The 21,183-nt window shown below is 36.3% G+C and overlaps 1 protein-coding gene across 2 annotated transcripts in view; it reads right to left on the minus strand.

Moving 5' to 3' along the window:
- ccdc93 (coiled-coil domain containing 93) overlaps positions 1 to 21,183 on the minus strand; it is a 72,874-nt gene that overhangs the window by 38,525 nt on the left and 13,166 nt on the right. The window contains exons 3-14 of one of the 2 annotated variants that reach the window (XM_039755404.1): positions 19,557 to 19,651; positions 18,942 to 19,053; positions 18,746 to 18,844; positions 18,568 to 18,624; positions 17,013 to 17,113; positions 14,932 to 14,946; positions 11,291 to 11,327; positions 11,021 to 11,110; positions 7,701 to 7,751; positions 7,242 to 7,328; positions 2,718 to 2,834; positions 1,325 to 1,387 (exon numbers count right to left, since the gene is read on the minus strand). In XM_039755404.1, the coding sequence (XP_039611338.1) occupies positions 1,325 to 1,387; positions 2,718 to 2,834; positions 7,242 to 7,328; positions 7,701 to 7,751; positions 11,021 to 11,110; positions 11,291 to 11,327; positions 14,932 to 14,946; positions 17,013 to 17,113; positions 18,568 to 18,624; positions 18,746 to 18,844; positions 18,942 to 19,053; positions 19,557 to 19,651 (924 nt within the window). The remainder of the gene's footprint in view (positions 1 to 1,324; positions 1,388 to 2,717; positions 2,835 to 7,241; positions 7,329 to 7,700; positions 7,752 to 11,020; positions 11,111 to 11,290; positions 11,328 to 14,931; positions 14,947 to 17,012; positions 17,114 to 18,567; positions 18,625 to 18,745; positions 18,845 to 18,941; positions 19,054 to 19,556; positions 19,652 to 21,183) is intronic. The other variant, XM_039755405.1, reaches the window with a different exon arrangement.

Here is a 21,183-nt window from a genome sequence, read left to right on the forward strand (position 1 = left end):
TGGTCTTTCTCACAAATCTCTTAAACCGGTCCAGAATTCAGATGCCCGCATCACTACCAGAACCCCCTCAATTCACCATGTCACTCCCGTTTTGCAGCAGCTTCACTGGCTTCCAGTTAAGTTCTGCATTCAATTCTCAATTCTTCTGTTAACTTTTAAGGCTCTCCACAACCTCACCCCTCCATATCTGTCTGACCTCCTCCATGTTGCCATTCCCTCCTGTACCCTCAGATCCTCTTCCTCCATCCACTTGACTGTCCCCTTCGTCTGTCTTACCACTATGGGGAGCAGAGCATTCAGTTGCTGTGCTCCCCAGCTCTGGAACTCACTACCATCTGAGCTTAGAAATATTGAATCATTTTCACTTTTCAAATCTATACTTAAAACTTATTTGTTTAAGACTGCTTTCTATCTTTGATTACAATTGCTCTGTCTGATTTTAACTTCTGTATTTTACTTTTGTTTATCATCTGTGTTTTTTCTATTGTTCGGTGCCCTTGGGTGTTTAGAAAGGTGCCTACAAATAAATAAAATGTATTATTATTATGATTATTCTGGGGGCATTTATTTGGAAATGGCTGTACATGCTGTTTATGGCCACCAGGAGGCACCTGAAACACAATCAGCACTTCTATTACAACACATTAATCTATTTGTATCATAAATTAGATTTTCAGGGTGTATATACTGTACACTATTATAAACACCCTGAAAATCTAATTTATGATACAAATAGATTAAACACCCTGAAAATCTAATTTATGATACAAATAGATTAATGTGTTGTAATAGAAGTGCTGATTGTGTTTCAGGTGCCTCCTGGCGGTCACCCAAGATTTTTCCTAGATGGTCTCCCATCCAAGTATTGGCCAGGCCCGCACATGCTTAGCTTCAGGCAGATGACCTGTTCTGAAGCTCAGGTGGTATGGCTGCTGACATAAAATAAAGGAATATGAATAATTATGCATTCATTATTTTGACTGAAATGTGTAATTAATGGATTTATAATATACTTACATGATCTGGAAAATGTTTTCCTTATGACATTTTAATGGGTTTATTTGGAAAAATGTTTTGATACCATTCTAGCACACCCCAACAAAAATACTGTTATGTACAGTATGAATCTTAAAAACCATGTAGTACTGATTGTAAAGCATTTATGAACTGCATGTTGCACATGCCAATCCATTATCTTATGCATCGCTACTTTCTTCTCTTTCATTTAATATGTTTTTCACAGGCTACATGGATGAAAGCAAATTTATACTATCTTTATCTAATTGACAGTATTGTAAATAATAATAAATAAAAACACTCTTACCTCAGCGAGTTTACTCTTTGCCTCCCCATACCCTGTCTGAATCTCTAATTTTTTAGCTTGAAGCTGGAAATACGGGGAAAAAGTAAAAACAGGAAAGAAAGAAAAAAAAAAAATTAAAAAGTTAGCCTTTTAATTTGTATAATTAATGTTGAGTATTATGCATGCCATGATAACAGAGATACAAACATAAACTGTATAAATGTATCAGCTCTGAGAACATTCTGTATTTCTACATTCTACATTCTAAAATAAACACGGATGAGGTGAAATGATCTGCAGATAATCAAAGAGGTCCTTGATGCTGTTATGCAATCAAGTATAAAGCAATATTAGAAAGAGTTGCACGTACAGCATGTCCCGGTCTTCAAAACAGGATATTGCACGTTTTGTTACAACATTACAACAAATGAGAAAGATTTTTAATTTTAACAGCATTATTAGTGTAGAAGCAGCCTGGGAAATCTTAACCCTTACTTTATTACAAGTAGATGTTAAAAGATTACGAATAAGGACATTTTTATTAACTATCAAATTAGTTACATAATTAACACACTTGCTTATCCATCCAATTTCTGTTCACAATGGAACACCCACAAGCAATAACTGCATGGAGAAATCCGTTGGGAAATTTGCTAGATGAACGAGACTGGATTACAACTACTCATTTTTCATATTCTGACCTTAATGCAGTGAAGATTAGAACAGTTAATTCTTCCATATTATCAAAAAATATTGTGTGTGCACACTTTAATCTTTTTGCTCTGTCAACATGTCTAAATCTTAATCAAGAAAGCAGACTAGCACCTCAAAAAGTCTGCCTTTAAGCAGCAAAACCCAAGCACAAAATGCATGCGTGTTGACAATTAGCAGTTGTGCTCTGGTTACGACGCTGCCAGTACTCTGTACTGTACAGGTAATGTGCTGCCACTGTCGAAATATTAGGCATCAGTGGAGGAAAACCTCATACACTCATTCAGCTCAAAGGAAAAACAAGTAAAGGGAAGCAAAAAAGGTTTATTGCGTAATGTTTGAGAGCGCCAAACCCGTCACTTCTGAAACAACTATACTGGCAAAGATATCCTCATTATAAAAGATATGCATAAGCAAAACATTTCTATTTGCATATGCATTTTTTAAAAAACTGATTGCTTATACCTTTTAATTTGATGCAACATTGTGAAGTTACATCATTTTTCCCAACAGACTAAAAACAATGGAAAAAAGAAGAAGCACTTTTCAAGGGCATATTCTTTGAAGAAAGTGTTTACATGAAATGCACTACCATTTAATTATTCTTAATCCCCTACTGTTTTGACAATTTTCACACCACTATTTCAAAAATTGTCCTACAGTCATTTTTGAAATAATTAAAATGAAAAGTTTGAATTCTTACTTCCTCCAGCTGCTTGGTTTTTTGCAGAATTTGTTTGTTCAGGGACGCCACTTGTCTGCGATGCTGTTGGGCAGATCCAAACCACTCGGGTCTGTCTTCGGCAGCAAGTTCCGTTTGCTACAATATATTTAATACCAATGAACCACCAATTCCAAAATAGGACTTGCTGTATATGAAATATACACTAAATTAACATTGAATATACACTATACCAGGGGTGGTGAACTCCATGCCTCGAGTGCCGCAGTGGCTGCAGGTTTTCATTCTTACCATCTTCTTAAGTAGTGACCACTTTTTGCTGCGGATTACTTCTTTTAACTAACTCGACTCAGGCCCCATAGAAAAGAAACCCATAGTGGTTTCTTTTTCTTTAATTAGCAGCCAAACGATAATGAGACACAAAACAAGCCACCACATGACCAACTCCCCGGTGCCCATTACACAGTATTTGAAATTAAAGTGAGGTGATGGTCTTGGTGAGGTTGATCTCTCAGGTCACCTAAACATTTTGACATTGGTGCTCTTAGAAAGAACAGAAAAACAACAGTTTTCTAAATGTGTGCTGTGGCAGAATGAGAGCAGCAACAAGCCATGGAATTAAATAACGGGTTTAATTAACAGCAAGAATCGGCTTCTCATTAAGAAAGTGATTGGAGTTTGAAGCCCCAGTTTAGCTGGTCATCTGTTAGCTCGGTTCACATCTCATTTCTGCTTGGCTGTCATTTAATGAAGAAAGGAATCAATTCAGAGGGCTGAACTCTTCTGACAGGGATATTAAAGTGATGGGGAAAAAGTTAATTAGCAGTGAAAACTGGTCACTGATTAGGAAAAGGGTTAGAATGAAAACCTGCAACCTCTGCGGCCCTCCAGGCCTGGAGTTTGCCACCCTTGCACTATACCAACTACTAAAATGTCTGAATTAAAAATAAATCCTAAAAACACACATTTAAAATAAATGTAGTTTTTTTTATTTTTGCTTCTCACTAGAAATCACATAACTCTCTCATACTACACTCTTTTTTTTTTTTCAAATCTTGCCCTTCTTGAGCTCTCGGCCGCCAGGATTAATGGGTTTTCTGATCCCAACATTGCTAAATGGCATTCTGTGGTGCGGTTGCTCCAGTGCTTGATGATTTGTAATCATCACCACTCACTTACCCCATAATTTCTGTTCCTCAGGGAGTGTTGTGTGAATTGGGCTTCGCATGTTGGCCTTCTCTGGCATCATTATCTGATGTTTTTAGTTACAGGGCTGCGTGGGATGTGGGAGGGAATGGGAGACGGGTAGAGATGCCAACTGAGGATTTCTTTTATCTTACATTACAATCCTCCTCTGTAATTGTTGATTACTACTATTATGATTTATTAGTTGTTTGCGGTGCGGTGGTGGTGTCCGTTTGGCTAAACGTTTTTGTGATAAAAAATGACTCTCTTATGTACCCCTCTTGAAAGATATTCCAAGGTTGACAATTATGGAATTAGTCTACAATAGATAATCTGGGTTTAATTACAGGCAGTGTAATACTGTAAAAACAAATGTCTATTAATTATGTCATTAAAAAGTTAAGCAATGTTACACTGTCAGAAAATGCAACTTTTAAAAAATAATGCAAATTATTAGCATTATTTGTGTTACCATACCTTGAATAAAGAGAGAAAAAAAGTGCAACACAAACATCATGTGCTGAAACCATGAAATCATTAGAAGAAAAAAAAGAAAAACATTGAACCACAGTGTCCATGCTATACATGTTTTGGGGAAAGACCATTATATTTGACCTTTTAAACAAACCCCTAAAATAAACAGTCCGAAAAATGTAACAGCATACATGACAGTTTATTAAACTGAAAAAAAAAAATCAATAGAAGAAGTACTTTAAATAGTAGTTTTCTTGTAGACCATGAACGGCTGGCTAAATACGTGCTAGATATGAGGATCAATAAAGCAAAGCACTCTACCAAAAAGCAAAAATGTGGTATGCATCTGCGAAAAGAGCAGATTTACAAAAATTGTAAAGATCTGATTAAAAGTAATAAAATATGGCAAGGACAAAATAATTTACACACACTAGTATATGCGCACAAACATTAGTGTAGGCATTAAAAAAATGAAGTCTATTAATAGCAATTTAAACAAAGATTTTTTTTTTCCTTTTGGTTTTTTTTAAGCATTTTATTGATTTTCTTAAAATTAAGTAACATTCCATAAAACCAAGTAAAGTTTAATGAAACTAGGTTTGGAACAAATCAACCCTCACTCATTTTTCCGCCTTTCTCCACAAATTTGAAACGTTTACAACAAAAGTGAGGTAGTTTTTGCAGGAAGCTGTGATCAGAGATCCTAGCACATCATATAATGTACTGTACTGAAGCATACACCGATTCTCATTCCAACAGAATTACACTCTTCATTAAAACCATCATCTATTTTCTTAATTCACGCATCACGGAGCCTACTTTTAATTAAAGCTAAAACATTTCTAGATTAGAAAAATTACATTTATCTAGAATAAGCATTTTTATCAGCCAGTGTCAGTGACCACAATTTTGTTCAACAGCTGATGTACCATTGGACAACATATAAATTTGCAGCAAGAGTGGAATGCTAACAGAAACCACATTCTAGTAAAAGATTTGTGAAGACGAGAACACAAAAATGGAAATATAAATATACTTTGTTTATAAAAATCGAACCGAGAAACTGAAAGTGACATACTTAAATATTCAAACTTTCTTAAATTAAATAGTGACAAAACTGAGGTTCTCCTCATTGGTACAAAATCAACATTATCCAAAACTGATCATTTTTCATTTGTTATTGATAATTCCTCTGTCTCCCGTTCCCCACAGGTTAAGAGTCTGGGTGTCAACCGTGACAGTACTCTATCCTTTCAGTCCCACATCAACATCATCTCCCGGTCTTCATATTTCCACTTGCGTAACATTAATCGTATTCGCCCCTCCCTCACTCCCCGCACCACTGCTATCCTTGTTCATAGCCTTATGTCACTTCTCGTCTGGATTATTGTAATTCCCTTTACTTTGGTCTTTCTCGCAAATCTCTTAAGCTTCAACTGGTCAAGAATTCAGCTGCCTGCATCACTACTAGAACTCCCTCAATTCACCATGTCACTCCCGTTTTGCAGCAGCTTCTTTGGCTTCCAGTTAAGTTCTGAATTCAATTCAAAATTCTTCTGTTAACTTTTAAGGCTCTCCACAACCTCGCCCCTCCATATCTGTCTGACCTCCTCCATGTTGCCATTCCCTCCCACACCCTCAGATCCTCCTCTTCCATCCACTTGACTGTCCCCTTTGTCCGTATTACCACTATGGGGAGCAGAGCATTCAGTTGCTCTCCTCCCCAGCATTGGAACTCACTACCACCTGAGCTTAGAAATACTGAATCATTTTCACTTTTCAAATCTAAACTTAAAACTCATTTGTTTAAGACTGCTTTTTCTCTTTTATTACAATTGCCCTGTCTGATTTACACTTTTGTATTTTACTTTTGTTTATAATCTGTGTTTTGTCTATAGTTCAGTGTCCTTGAGTGTTTGGAAAGGTGCCTACAAATAAATAAAATGTATCATTATTAAATACACAATAGCCGAAACTGAAGATATGTAAGTCAGTCTCTTTGTGGTCACTCGAGGACGTTGTGAAAACAAGCCATGTTGCCCGACAACTTTTCCACGAGCCATTTAATTGCATTAGGGCTTCAAGTAAGCCCTGGAAGGTACCAACGTGAATCACGTGATGGCAGTTGCCAATCATGACACTGGTGTTTGTCGACAGCCTATCTGGAGACATCAAAGCTATTCCTATACTGCATCATTACATGCAAAGTTTTTTTAAATAATGCATCCAACCATGAACTTCTGAGTTTCTTCAAACACAGTAATTAGGCAAATGATTTTCTATCATTTAGTAAGTAAGCCACATAGGGACAGAGATGGATGAAAGCCACTCCACCATACTCTACAAAAGGGAAGGCAGAGTTTAAGCTACTTCTAAGATACCAACGATGATTGCCATAATGTTTTAGAAATAGGATGTGGAGAATCAGTGGCCTACGTTATGTCATCTTCATCATGGTTGGGCTGCAAGAAATAAAACTGAAAAGATAGCTTCTTTAATACTACGTCCAATAATCCATGTACAGCATTTTTTTTGTTTTATTGAATTTATTAAAATCAAATAACATTCCATATAAGCAAGTCAAGTTTCACAAAACTAGTTTTGAAACAAATCAATCGCCACCCTTGGGAAAGTTAGGCTAACAGAATAAAACTTTTAATTGTAGGAAAAATAAATAAATAGAATAAAAAAAAGGGCAGAGAATTTGCTTCCTCAGTGTACAGAATTTTACTATAATTTAACTACACTGCATTTAATAAGGTTAATACCGCACCAGATACAAAAGGTATAACTAACAGCAAATCCGTTTGAATGAATTGGTTACAAGATTTTAAATTATGCATTACATATATAAAAATATATTCTTATTGTGCAAATGATGCTCACCTTTTCAGCATATTCAGAAACAATCTGTTTAATCTCATGTGACTGAAGACCTACAATTTGACCAACGGTACTGGCAGTCAGTCTTCCCTGCAGAATAAAAATGGCAGTCATTTAACTACAAACAGAGAAAATGATTTCTGTTTTTGGCCCATTCAGATCAATCCATAAACAGACAACATATTTTATACATACACACACACACACATACAAGCATCGTTACGTTTTATAGAATACTGAGAAGTACTCACTTGCAACATACAACAAGTCAGTACTCACATTTATCAAAATACGAAACTTCAAGTCAGTTCAGTAGTAAGTTAAATGAAAGAATTATGTATAAAGAACGAACCATAAACATTATAAAAAACAAAAATAAAAACATTGATAGATGCAGATTATCTTTAAGCACTTCTACTGGCCAAGCCAACTTTAACAAACATTTGCAAATAATCGTTTTACCTCTTCGTTTGCCATCACAGCCATTCCAGTCATCAATGTTTTAATGCGGAGCTAGAAAAGAAAAAGGGTGTTAAACTTTCCTGCATTGTTAAATAAAGAAATGTAAGTGCACAAAATTATTTTGAGGATGGGGGGGTATTTAAATTTCATACAATATGCATACTTTTGCATATTCTGAAAAATAGAATACTATGGACTTCAAGAGCACCTGCTGTGTTTTATCATTTCCCATGACTAGAGCTGCACTTGATTCATTACGTATTTCTTTTATATTCTGGAAGATGTGGGGGTGTTGAGTAGGAATTTTACTGTAAGTGGGATATGGAGAGAAGGAATTTAACGCATATGTGGACTGAAGAAATGCCTTCATTTTCTTGGTTAAATACGACCTGAGATTTATAATAACTATGTATAATAACTTTATTTCTGAGCACGTCATTTTATAAGCTTGTCAATCAAAAGGTTTCATAGAGGCATTAACAGAATACTTTTAGATGAATCTATCCTAATAATGAGCTAATTTCTCCTTTGCCCTGAAAACAGCAACATGAGTTCCACAAACTGTTGAAGGTTTGGCGCACAAATGTTCACAGTTATTAAAAATATATATTGTGGCAAATCTTTGTTTGAATTACTTGTTACACTGCATTCCAAATTTCCACTGATGTACAACTAGATTAAGATGCAGTGCCTGGTAAAGTCACTGCATTAAGACTGACTTATTGTTTCAATCATCAGGTGGATGGCGATGGCTACACTTAATTCGGCAGTGATACTTAAATATCCTTTGGTTTCAAAAGTTGTTCTAAGGACCTGAGGAAGGTCATAATATGCTCTGCACCATTACACTGCCACCACGGTTGACACCAACAAAATGAATGAATGGTGTTTTTGCTGTATCTTCATTCTCTCATCAGCATGAAATCACATGATATTTGTTTCAATATTCCAGCATCTAATTGCTTGTGTTTCTTTGTCATTTACAAGCACAATTTACTTTGTTTCCCCAAACAACCGCTGATAAAGGATCCTAAATGAATTGTCAGCTGACATACTGTTTCAGTGACAAGGAATGAGGAGTTATGCTGTCTGGTACAGTATGTCTCTTTCAGCACTACTGTTGTTCTTGGTTATTAGTTGACCCACTGCAATCTGGGATACTTCAGCATGTTATAAATCTAGCGCTGTTACTATTCCTTTAACACTCATGTGAGTCCATCGGGCACCCATTACCATGGAAGTCACATAATTTCACAGATCACCTTCTTAATTACACACGCACAATTCGCAGGAACTTAAGAGGTTAAAATATTCATGGGAGATGAAAAAAAAAGCAGTTAAAGAGCACCTAACCTTGCAGGCAAAGGAAGCTTTTCATAACTTTTGTATTTACACCTTCCCATATATGTTTTTTTAATAGGGGGTGCAGGGCGTGGAATTTAAAAAGGAGACCAATTTTGGTATCATTTGGAGTGTGGAGAGCTACTACATTATGTACTTCTGTCATTCTTCATATTGATGCATATGTACGGTCATATGAAAAAGTTTGGGGACTCCTCTTAATTCTTTGGATTTTTGTTTACCATTGGTTGAGCTTTCAAAGTAGCAACTTCCTTTTAATATCTGACATGCCTTATGGAAACAGTATTTCAGCAGTGACATTAAGTTTATTGGATTAACAGAAAATATGCAATATGCATCATAACAAAATTAGACAGGTGTATAAATGTGGGCACCGCAACAAAGATATGACATCAATACTTAGCTGAGCCTCCTTTTGCAAATCTAAAAGCCTCTAAACGCCTCCTATAGCCTTTGATGAGTGTCTGGATTCTGGATGGAGGTATTTTTGACCCCATTCTTCCATACAAAATCTCTCCAGTTCAGTTCAATTTGATGGCTGCCGAGCATGGACAGCTTGCTTCAAATCATCCCATAGATTTTCGATGATCTTCAAGTCAGAGGACTGTGATGGCCATTCTAGAACATTGTACTTCTCCCTCTGCATGAATGCCTTTGTAGATTTGAAACTGTTTTTTGGGTCATTGTCTTGTTGGAATATCCAACCCCTGCATAACTTCAACTTTGTGACTGATGCTTGAACATTATCCTGCAGAATATATTGATATTGGTTTAAAGTTGAGGGTCAGATGAATTCAACAAGGGCCCCAGTCCCTGAACAGGCCACACAGCCCCACAGCATGATGGAACCTCCACAACATTTGACAGTAGGTAGCAGGTGTTTTTTTTGTAATGCGGTGTTCTTCTTCCGCCATGCAAAGCATTTTTTGTTCTGACCAAATAAGTACATTTTTGTCTCATCAGTCCAAAGCACTTTGTTCCAAAATGAATCTGGCTTGTCTAAATGAGCATTTTCATTCAACAAGCGACTCTGTTTGTGGAGTGAGTGCAGAAAGGGCTTCTTTCTCATCACCCTGCCATACAGATGTGTTGTGCAAATTGCGCTGAATTGTAGAACGATGTAGAGATACACCATCTACAGTGAGATGTTCTTGCAGGTCTTTGGAGGTGATCTGTGGGATGTCTGTAACCATTCTCACAATCCTGCTCATATGTCGCTCCTGTATTTGTCTTGGCCTGCCAGACCTGCTGAGTTTAAACAGCAACTGTGCCTGTGGCCTTCCATTTCCTGATTCCATTCCTTACAGTTGAAACTGACAGTTTAAACCTCTGAGATGGTTTTTTGTAGCCTTCCCCTAAACCAGGAGACTGGACAATCTTTGTTTTCAGATCTTTTGAGAGTTGCGTTGAGGATCCCATGCTGTCTGTCACTCTTCAGAGGAGAGTCAAAGGGAAGGAAGCACAACTTGCAACTGACCACCTTAAATACCTTTTACCACTCATGATTGGACACACCTGTCTATGAAGTTCAAGGCTTAATGAGCTCATCCAACCAATTTGGTGTTGTAAGTAATCAGCATTGAGCAGTGACAGGCATTCAAATCAGCAAAATGACAAGGGGACCCACATTTTTGCACAGCCAGTTTTTCACATTTGATTTAATTTCGTACAAATAAATACTGCTTCACTAAAAATGTTCGGAAAACACCCAGTACTCTGATGTTTCTAGGAAATGAAAGACATACCACTGTTATCTTTTTGGTTGAAAGGAGAGTCAATTATTATGCAGGCCGAGAGGGGGTTCCCCAAACGTTTTTCATATGACTGTAGCTATAATGCTTTAATTAGCAACTTAAATGATACAATTATCAATGAATTTGAAAAGACATTGAAAAATAAAAACGAACATTTTTGTGTTGCACATATAAGCACATGCATTAATAAGTTATAATAATTACCTCCTCAGCAGCTTGCAGATCCTCTTCTTCTGACACTTCCGACATACCAGAAGGTAACCCAGGTGTAAGAGATACTTTTTTTTCTTCAGTCTAAAACACAGCATATAACGTCTGGCTAGTTTTAAAATCCAAGCATGGCTTGATAAGTGAATAGATCAAGTGCTGTATTACAGATGTACGGAGAGAGTATAGAGTAATATAGTATGTTGGAATTTTTGATAGCTTAAAGGAAGACATTTCTTTTGATATACAGTAAGAACTTGCTCTCACCTTGTCTTGTTTTGCTTGTTTGCTAAATCCATACCGTCTACAAGAGACAAATACAAAATATAATGTTATGTTTGTAGTCAAATAGCGTAAAATAATTTGGCTACATACTAAAATTTTTGGTGTCTGAGGTTTGCAGCATGCAGCAACAAAATTTGTGTAACATGCATGTCGCTTGGCATTTCATGAATTAAAAGTTAAAGACCATGGAAAATTCACTCATTTTAGTTGCAGGAGCAGATATCAAAAATACCCAACAGCACCCAATTAAAAGAAGATAACAAAAACCCATTGTTTCTATGAATTATTGAACTATGCATTTTTGAAATTAATTTTACAAATTTTCTGACAATTGTTTTAGTGAATGCAACTTCACTTCTAAAAATTGCAACTGTCAGGACATGTTGCAATAATGCCACACATCTTTAAAGGGATCTTTTGTTGATAAAGAGTAAAATACATAAATGCATATAATTTTTTAAATCCTTTACTTGTTGGCAGACACATGGAGTTCATTTACTTGGATATCAAAATAATAAACTGAAAAATAGTGACTTCTTAAACATCTTTTCAAAGTTTGTGGCATACACTTTCAGATCATTATACTCCCATTTGGCATAATGAAAAGTCACCAAGTAACACTGTCAGCTAGTGCTTTAAACAAACAAACATTTTTGGAGCATCAAATGCAATACATTTTGACAAAGTGGTTCAGGTATAGACGGATCTTCTACAGGATTCACTCTACGGCTTAAAGCAGACTCTTCAAAACAACCTGTTGTGTCTGCAGTAGTGACTACTCTCTGTCTAAATACATTAGAACAATCTAGACGAGAACAAGCCATTTAGCCCAACGATGCTCTTAAGTGCCATCTAGGGAATCCGGTAATTTGGAGCCCGAGATTCCCGGACATTTTTCATTCCCGCATTCCTGGGAATGAAACTGCTATAATTCCGGGGAAACCAGGAACGGCCAAGCTCGCATATATAGCGTGTTAAAGTGTAAAAAATCGATCAAGAAATAACAGGAGTTATAGTTGAAAATAATTAAGTGGAATTTTTTTTTGGCCCACGGTGTAGTGTGTTGCAGATTAATTCAGTCAACCAGCAGCAGTCGTCAGTCTCCCGGCTCCAACAAAGACCGAGTACAGTGGACTAGGAGGAGTCTGCACTCTGCAGCTCAAGAATGCCAGGACAGGGCAGATTTCATTGACGTCTGTCAGACAACAGCTTTGAACAGCAACTTGAAATTGCAATGCGTCAGTCTGTTGCATCCGCATTATCTGTGCCAAGAAACTTACCATCACAGAATGATGACAAGAAACTGGATGCATCAGTAAAAGCTGAAATGGCGGTGTTTCAGAGCAACAGAAAGCACGGGCATTGTTTAGAACAAGTGTTTCAGTATCTGATCAGGTAGATCGTGTTGAATTAAAAAAAAAATTTTTTTAAACATTAGTCTATCATATATCCTTCCTATGGCATTTGCCACTTGATTGACATGCAGGGCGGCCAGTCTGAGATCTCTTTTCTTCTAACACACTGGTTATCCCACATGCACCCATACAATCAGATTGTGATTCAGACTACGAATGCCATGAATGTAATTACCCTGTAACTACCAGTGGCTTCGCCTCTGACACTGACGTCCGAGGTTCGATTCCCGAGAGGGGGTGCAGTGAGTGTGTATGCCTGATGAGCCCAGAATTAGGGCGAAACATGTGTCGCGTACTCTTTGCATTATTTGACAGTAAAACTTTGCAACATTCTATGATCTGCTTCTCACAACTGAAGAGGGCACCATGGCGGATGTTTGCCAACACAAGCATTACCTGGTAGGTAACCACCCATGCAATCAGATTGAGATTCAGACTACGAATGCCATGAATGTAATTACCCCAACCTACATGCTGTCAAATAAACGAACCACACACCGTGGCGCAACGTACAGGGCGAAATATGTGTTGCATACTCCTCTTTGCATTATTTGACAGTAAAACTATGCTATATATATATATATATATATATATATATATATATATATATATATATATATATATATATATATATATATATATATATATATATATATATATATATATATATATATATATATATATATATATATACACACACATACACACACACACATGTATATTACACATACAGTATATATAGCATATTTAATGTAGGTAGATCATTTCGACCTGGTCATTTTGAAAGTAACTCGCAAGCCGAAAAAGTGTGGGCACCCCTGAACTAGATACATGTACTTATACGACAGCATGAACTGCTTGTAGATAAGGTTAGTCTTTTATTGGTGTCAACATATTGCAGTAGTTTTATTAAAAATAAGTGTCGGTCATTCTAAAACTGTTCACATGTGAGATGCCTGTGCACTGTGTCATCCCCAGGAGCCCAGGACTCCTGGGAATGACATGCAGGATTCCCGGGAATGGATAAACCTGTCCGGGAATGGATTCCCTAGTGCCATCCACTTAATTCTTCCAAAATAACATCAAGTTCTGAAAGTCCTTAAAGTCCTACTATCTACTACACTACTTGGTAACTTATTCCAAATGTCTATAGTTCTCTGTGCGAAGAAAAACATCCAAATGTTTGTGCAAAATTTACTCTCACCAAGTGTCCGACTGTATCTCTGTGTTCTTGATTATCTCATTTTAAAGTCACAGACTCAATTTAGTGGACTAATTCCCTTCATAATAAATAATATATGGGAAAATATGCAAGAAGTACATTCTTGAGTCATAAAACAGAAAAAAGAAAACTTGGCAGTAATATGCCCGTGTCCCTCTGTGGCCATGTAAACAGATGAGGGCGGTGCAACTTGAGAAAAGTCATTGTAACTTGCATCAATGGCAGTTTCCTACTGAAATATGGAGACTGCTCATTCAGATGTTTAGGAGTGCCCACACTCAACCCACAATTCTAAATGTAGCACTGCAGACCACCTTCCAAAATTGCTTTGGCCATGTTGGCTCTTTCATATTACACTTAGTAAAGTGCTTTTCTGCATCTGATCTAGCACATATGCTGCTGCTTCTTCAACAATTTGAAATACAAGGATACATTTGCTTAAGAATCTGTGCAAATTGTAATTTCCATTGAATTACAATTATAATTTTTAAATGAATTTTTGTGAATACCTATATCACTCTATCAGGTTGCATTATTGTTCACAGAATGACAGAACTCCCAGGTTCTTTCTTTGATGAAAGGGTTGTAAAGTCTTGCACAGAAAGTCATTAAGGTTGGTACACAACTTCACAGCCAATTCCTCATATTCCAAATTTTTATAAACTTATTTCACACTTGTTCAGTACAATTCTAAACAAAAATATTTTAACAACAGGTCTCATGTTACCAAAAAAAAAAACTTTTCAGATTGTAATGTACGAGGAAACTTGTATTACTGGTGCGTCTGCTGTACATTAAGTCAGTAAATTATTTAGAGTTGAAAGTCTCAGTAGTCTTGGCACAAATGAGAAATTAGTAGCAAGCAAGCACTCGCAGTATTTTGTTCAAGTGGTGCATACAGGATATTAAAAACGCAAGCATATGCATTTACAAATGTTCACTGCAAAAAGAAAAACAGGAAAACAAAATAAGTGAAATGAACCTACAATGACAGGAACATCCTGGGAGAGAGTGAACAGACAGACATATAAGCAAAGAGATTGAATGAGAATTAAAAAAAACAAAAAAAAAAAAAAAAACTAAGAAAGAAGGAAGGAAATAAACATGCAGTTGGAACACATGTTGTTGTCTGGATTTTAATTGTTTAAATAATCTCTTTTTAAAATGTAGCTAAGCAATAATAAGAATAAAAATAATAAAAAAAAACTGACAGAAGACCATACTAATTTAGATGCCATCTGTACCGAAGTCTTTTCAAATAACAAATTCGTCTCAGAAAAAAAAATCTGAAACGGAAAAAGTGAATGACTAAAAAAATGCTGGTCCACAAAAGATAGATAGATAGATTTCACACACACACACACACATATATATACAACTAGGGGGCTTTGCCCCCTGCTCGCTTCGCTCTCCAACCCCCATTTTTCGTTTCTCAGATACACACTTTTAAGATTTTTTTTTTCTTTGAATTTTGTTGTTGTTTCATTAGTTTCACTTTTATTTCAGAACTTCTGTAAAAACAATACAATCTTTCGAGTCCCAATATGCTGAATCTTTTAATGAAGTTTGTGAGACATGCGTTTAATGAGTTCGTACCATAATTCAGGATAGGTTTCTCGGTTTGAAATTTCAGCATAGACAAAGCGATCTACATCATCAGCAGTTAATAATTTGTTTTTGCAAAGTAACCAATAAATGCATGTGAGGGTAAACCCCGTTTTTGAAATTCTCTGACTTAAACTTCAAAGCCTTACAATATTTCCATGCTTCTGACATATCACCTATGTCCATATATTCAATCTCTATTCGCCTTTTCGTTATTTCTCCGAGTAATAATTCCTGTTTGCGCTAATGCGATGTCTTTCTTTGTTTTGACACTGTCGTTTTTTTCTGCTTTCATATTATTTTGTAACTTTCTCTGCATGTGTATCGCGCCTACGTTTTTTTTTGAGTATTTTGAATTCCAGATTTCATTTTCTCTAACCTGCTCTGCATGTGTTTGCCCTCCTTGTTTTTTAACCTCTTTATTATGTTTTACTTTGTTTTCTACTCTGTCTTTTATTTCTGACCTCACTTTGTCCTAATTTTTTCTCAATGACACCTGGTCTGTGGTGATTATTTTCCCTTTTTCGAGTAATAATTTCCGTTTGTTTTTTTTTTTGTTTCCACTGCTTTCATAATCTCTAACTTGCTCTGCATGTGTACAGCACCAACATTTGTGAACGTCTTCATGAAGTTCTACTATGTCTTTAATTCTTTGTCTTTTATTTCTGAGCCCGATTGGACCTGCATTTTTTCCCCAATTCCACTTGTTAAAGGCTGATAATTACTTTCCTTATTTTCTGAATTTGCACCTAGATTATTCTTTTTTTCTTCTCTCCAACGCTTTTGAGTCTCTTTTTTCCGAGCTGCTTTCTTCTTCGCTTAGTCGTCTACGTTTCATTTATAACGTATTGTTCTTGTACGCTTTATATGCGCGGAGAGCCCTGGATCTGTGTGTGCTCAAAGCCTTTGCACGACTGAGTGTTTTGCTGCCGTGGTCTTATTTGATATTGGTTGTAAGTAGGGTGTGTTCTACTTCCCTGCGAGACGGTCCTGGGTCAATCTCTTGGCACAAAGTCTCACGTTTAAGGTCCCCACGAGACGCTCCGTGGCCAATCTCTTTCGTCTCGTGGGTCTTTTAAGTGTCTTCCGTGGTCTTCACGTGAAGATCACGTCTCGAATCCCTAGTTTTTCTCTCCAGGATTTTTTTTTTTTTTATATAATAGAGAGAGATATATCTACATAGCAATCTAAAAGAAAATCACTTCTGGAAGTGGCTGTTGTAGCAGAATGAGGGCAACTAACAAACCACACAATTAAACAAGTATACAATACTCACCTTTAATTCTGACACTCAGCTTGTGAAAACCAGTGGGGAATATCTCTAACACATTAAAATATCAAAACAAAGACAGCATACAGGCAATATCACTGCTGCCATTAAGAAATACCATGACTCTATAATAAAATATGGATGAATTTTTCACTATGTTTGCTACTGAGAGAGGATAAGTTAGGTTCCCACCTTCCATATTCCAGTAATGTTGAGTGGACTCTTGATTCCTCATCAGTTAGCTCTTCAGAACCGGTCTGCCTTTTGTACTTTCTCTGAGGTTTGTAAACCTCCTGGAAAGAACAATGTGTGAAAGTAGGATTAAACATAACTCTCAAATATCTGTGCAAATGTTTACAAAAAAATAAAAATCTCATTGTGATGCTCTAATATGCAAAATATTAACCACTAAACAAACAGGAAATCAATAAAATGCTAGAAAACTGAATAATTTAATATTCAGTTATACATATTTATTTTGGAGATATGAAAAAGGTATGACTGTGTTTACAACATAGATATTCAAAGACAGTTTGTAGTTAATACATTATTTTACAACAGAGAGGGGACCATTCAAATCAGTAAGCATTTCTAGGTAGCCGATATCTAGCTTTTCCCATTAGTTACTAATCAAAAAAAATTGGGATTGGTCTCTCCTAGCCTTTCTTGTATATTCAGATATGGGGATGAATATTTGAGGAGTAAACCGCATGTATTTTTATTACATTAAAAGAACCATCAACAACAAATCAAATAATTTGAATAATATACTGAAAAAGTATTATACAAGTAAAGGTTGAATAAATCAGACTCTGCAGCTGCATGAATAAAAGCTAAAGTACCACTTCCGGTTTACGGAAATAGCCCAAAAGTTGATAGAAATCTACGTTTTGTACCGAATGCTTGTATGCAAGATTTTGGTTGACCCAAGTGAAAGCATACTCAGGTTATCGTGTTTACATACACACACACACACACACACAAAAACAATTCCACAAATGGTATTTTCGGATTCAGGGAGGTCTAAAATGTTGAGATTCATCAAAATCTCAAAATGGAATTTTTGGAAGATTCAAATACCTTCACTAAACATTGTACATTAGAAAGTCAGGGAGGTCTAAAACATCGAGATTCATCAAAATCTTTGGACAATTACAATACTTTCCCTATACTTCACATATGAGAAAGGAAAAAGAGACTGTTAAGGTTGATGCACAAGGGAAACTGTTATTATGATTTTTGCAAAATGACGGCATATTTTACACAAGGGTATATGTGTGAAATTGCTCAGTAGCAACCAAGAAGTCTAAACGGGCTCCAACATGAACCCCTTAATTAGCCAATGTTTGTTCTTTTTCATTGCAAACTTTTAAGTTTACATTGTTTGCACCTTCCAAGTGGAAATGAGCATTATTCAGCCAGCCACCCACGTTGTTTCACCACTCTGAGCCTGAAATGGAAGTAGGAGGTTATAGATCGAACAGTAGAAAAAGCAGGTGTGCGGAGCACATCTGTTTAAGATTACAGCTTTTAAAATAAACATATCTGGTTTCAGTTTGTTATGGTGGTTCCGTTTGTACAGTACGCCAAATTACTGTGTAAGAAACAGGCCTTCTAAAAGAAAAACAAAAATGTCCTAAGGTCCTGTGCACTCCAAACACTTTCCTACAATGTGAACACAGACATATCCACTCAGCAATATGAAACAATACAACAAATATATTAAAGTAATAATTACTGTACTTACAGAAACATTTAGAACGGTTTTAATTGCCTTTTCTTTACTCAACTTGAAATCATCATCCTTGAACAGAAAAGTAAAAAAGGAACAGCTGATCAATCACTGAAAACCCTGATATTTATAACAGTCCTTAAACATTTTTAAAATTCACTGTTTTTATTTATTGTTTTGCTTTCTGTCATACCTCCGGTATACTGTGACTTTTCTGGAACTGAGAAATGGAGTACGCCCTGATGTAATCTCCCATTTCTTCTCTTGTTTCAATTGCACGTTTCACTAGCCACTAAAAATAATACAGAGTTAACTATGTTGTTAAAGCATTTACAAAGATTTCATAAATCAATCACTTTGTTCTAATGTACAATATTTAAGTCACTTACTTGAACAACAGGAAAAATGTGAATAAAGTCTAGGCCCTGTATCTGATGAGGCTCCAGGCGGTGAGGGCATTTCATTTTTGGCAACACGGACACAATTTTTTCAGTCAGGGCTCTTTTGATATAAAGAAAAAAAAACATGTTAGATCCAATCTAATGATGCTTGAAAAACCCACAAAAGCATATTAAATCAACAATTTAAATTCCAAAGAATTTTGTATAACCAGCATGTTATCAATATACAAACTAAGCATATTTTCATACCTTTATAAATGTATATTGCATTATACAAATATAAGATGTAAACTCCAAGTAACATTCATCAAGAAGCGCCTAGAAGCCAATACATATTACCTACAGATTCTGTCCCCAATTTGTAACACTTTAAGGAAACAAAGGCAATCCCTCGATTTTTCTCTTAAATAACCTAATATCATGAGACAGCTGTAGTAATTTATAGGCACCAAGTTAGAGGTGGAAGACAAATAAAAATTATGCATTCTAAAAAAAAACACCAAGGCACCGTCACTCAGAGACAAAATATAAAAAAATTCAGAAAAGTGCTTTCCATCTTCTATATATACTTTTTCTTTATGATATTACACATTTTATACTTACATTTTTTGACCAATTGTTGAGTTTTCTTGAAAAAGCAAATCAACATCTATATCAAAATTGCAAGTGGTAATGCACCACGTCATTCCACCAACCACCTATTAAAAAATATATAAAAATTACATATATACATAAATACACACATTATTTATATTCATCTCACTCTCTCTATCTATCTATATCTATATGTTGCGGCCAAAACCTGAAATCAGCCAAAGTGGGAAGTGTCTGGCCAAATTGGGAAATGGCCAATGTTGCTGTAAATTGATCAGCCAATGTCCAATCTTTTACTTGATTTCGGGATTTGGCCAAGCCAGTTTGTAAATTAGCATGGGGTGATTTGTTGTGAACTTAGTAGTGCAAATGCATCGAGTGTAGCCTTGGCTGCCGGTCAGTGATTGGGAAGATGTGACGGGTTCGTAGTGATTTTTCTTCTGTGCCTACGGATTTCAGTGTGAGCAGTTTCCCATGCAGAATGGAAAACTGACTTCTGAATCTGTATCTGAAATTTTTAAGCATCTTGAGCAGACAGTCTTACATCAGCACATCGAATTTTGGCCAGAGAGTTGTCACCACTTCGCGAAATTGCCAGCCAAAGTAGCATATACGTTGGTCACTTCTAGCAATTCGGACTCTGGCCACACCTCTTGGCCAAACTATGAAATGGCCGGCCAATTCGGGAAAATATTTATATATATATATATATATATATATATTTATTATATACAGTAGTGTGAAAAACCATTTGCCCCCTTCCTGATTTCTTATTCTTTTGCATGTTTGTCACACAAAACGTTTCTGATCATCAAACACATTTAACCATTAGTCAAATATAACAAAAGTAAACACAAAATGCAGTTTTTAAATGATGGTTTTATTATTTAGGGAGAAAAAATCCAAACCCACATGGCCCTGTGTGAAAAAGTAATTGCCCCTTGTTAAAAAGAACCTAACTGTGGTGTATCACACCTGAGTTCAATTTCCGTAGCCACCCCAGGCCTGATTACTGCCACACCTGTTTCAATCAAGAAATCACTTCAATAGGAGCTGCCTGACACAGAGAAGTAGACCAAAAGCACCTCAAAAGCTAGACATCATGCCAAGATCCAAAGAAATTCAGGAACAAATGAGAACAGAAGTAATTGAGATCTATCAGTCTGGTAAAGGTTATAAAGTCATTTCTAAAGCTTTGGGACTCCAGCGAACCAAAGTGAGCCATTATCCACAAATGGCAAAAACATGGAACAGTGGTGAACCTTCCCAGGAGTGGCCGGTCGACCAAAATTACCCCAAGAGCGCAGAGACGACTCATTCGAGAGGTCACAAAGACCCCAGGACAACATCTAAAGAACTGCAGGCCTCACTTGCCTCAATTAAGGTCAGTGTTCACGACTCCACCATAAGAAAGAGACTGGGCAAAAACGGCCTGCATGGCAGATTTCCAAGGCATAAACCACTGTTAAGCAAAAAGAACATTAGGGCTCGTCTCAATTTTGCTAAGAAACATCTCAAAGATTGCCAAGACTTTTAGGAAAATACCTTGTGGACTGATGAGACAAAAGTTGAACTTTTTGGAAGGTAAATGTCCTGTTACATCTGGCGTAAAAGGAACACAGCATTTCAGAAAAGA

This window comes from Polypterus senegalus, chromosome 6 (genome assembly GCF_016835505.1).
Source record: "Polypterus senegalus isolate Bchr_013 chromosome 6, ASM1683550v1, whole genome shotgun sequence".
NCBI classification, from domain to species: Eukaryota; Metazoa; Chordata; class Cladistia; order Polypteriformes; family Polypteridae; genus Polypterus; species Polypterus senegalus.